Source organism: Camelina sativa, unplaced genomic scaffold, assembly GCF_000633955.1.
Source record: "Camelina sativa cultivar DH55 unplaced genomic scaffold, Cs unpScaffold03670, whole genome shotgun sequence".
Taxonomy (NCBI): Eukaryota; Viridiplantae; Streptophyta; class Magnoliopsida; order Brassicales; family Brassicaceae; genus Camelina; species Camelina sativa.
In genome coordinates this window covers 1-757 of record NW_010924768.1, presented here as the reverse complement: position 1 = coordinate 757, position 757 = coordinate 1, and the positions used below count along the sequence as shown (strand labels likewise).

At 44.8% G+C, this 757-nt stretch overlaps 1 protein-coding gene across 1 annotated transcript; it reads right to left on the bottom strand.

Moving 5' to 3' along the window:
- Positions 1-6: 6 nt before the first annotated feature.
- LOC104774569 (nuclear poly(A) polymerase 4-like) lies at positions 7-751 on the bottom strand (the record flags this gene model as incomplete). Its single annotated transcript, XM_019242902.1, has 3 exons — positions 612-751; positions 444-522; positions 7-338 (listed from the first exon to the last, which is right to left on the bottom strand). Coding segments are annotated over exons 1-3 (524 nt in total), but the record flags the coding sequence as incomplete, so codon positions are not given.
- Between the last annotated feature and the right edge of the window lie 6 nt (positions 752-757).

The following is a 757-nucleotide window of genomic DNA, read 5'->3' as shown; positions in this document are numbered from 1 at the left end:
TTCTGCCCGCAGGATCTGCTCTGCTGAACACTATCAGCAATTTGTCCAGTTGTACTCGTCCCACTAAATATCTTTGATTCTCTCTCAACTTCATCGGCTACACCTCTCTTCCTATCAAGAAGACTTGGAAGAAGTTGAGAGTTGGTACCACTGATTGATACAGACTTCAACTCACTATCTAAATTTTCTTCCTGTACGCTTCCAAGTGCTACCATATCACTAGAGTCAGGTGTCACGCACTTTCCCAAAGGCTCAGCTGGATCAGAGCATTCTTGAACTAGAGCCGCACTATGTAGTTCCAAAACTTGCCCGCTGCCAGAGATGCACTCATTTCGGGCNACGCACTTTCCCAAAGGCTCAGCTGGATCAGAGCATTCTTGAACTAGAGGCGTACTATGTAGTTCCAAAACTTGCCCGCTACCAGAGATGCACTTATTTCGAGAAAAGTTAGTTAGTTCAGTACTCTCAGTGTTCAAATTTTCAGCCTCTATTTCCTCACCAGGGGGCCTTCTAAGGTTGCAAATAGGAGGAGTACAACCAGTAGTGATAGCACTACTTTCAGGTGAGACTATGTCTAGACTCTGTGGACTAAGCNCCTTCTAAGGTTGCAAATAGGAGGAGTACAACCAGTAGTGATAGCACTATTTTCAGGTGAGACTATGTCTAGACTCTGTGGACTAAGCGATGCACGCTTCTCAGGTTTCTCTGGTCTCGTATCCATCATTTCATTATCATTCTTTCTCTTAGCATTCCTCTC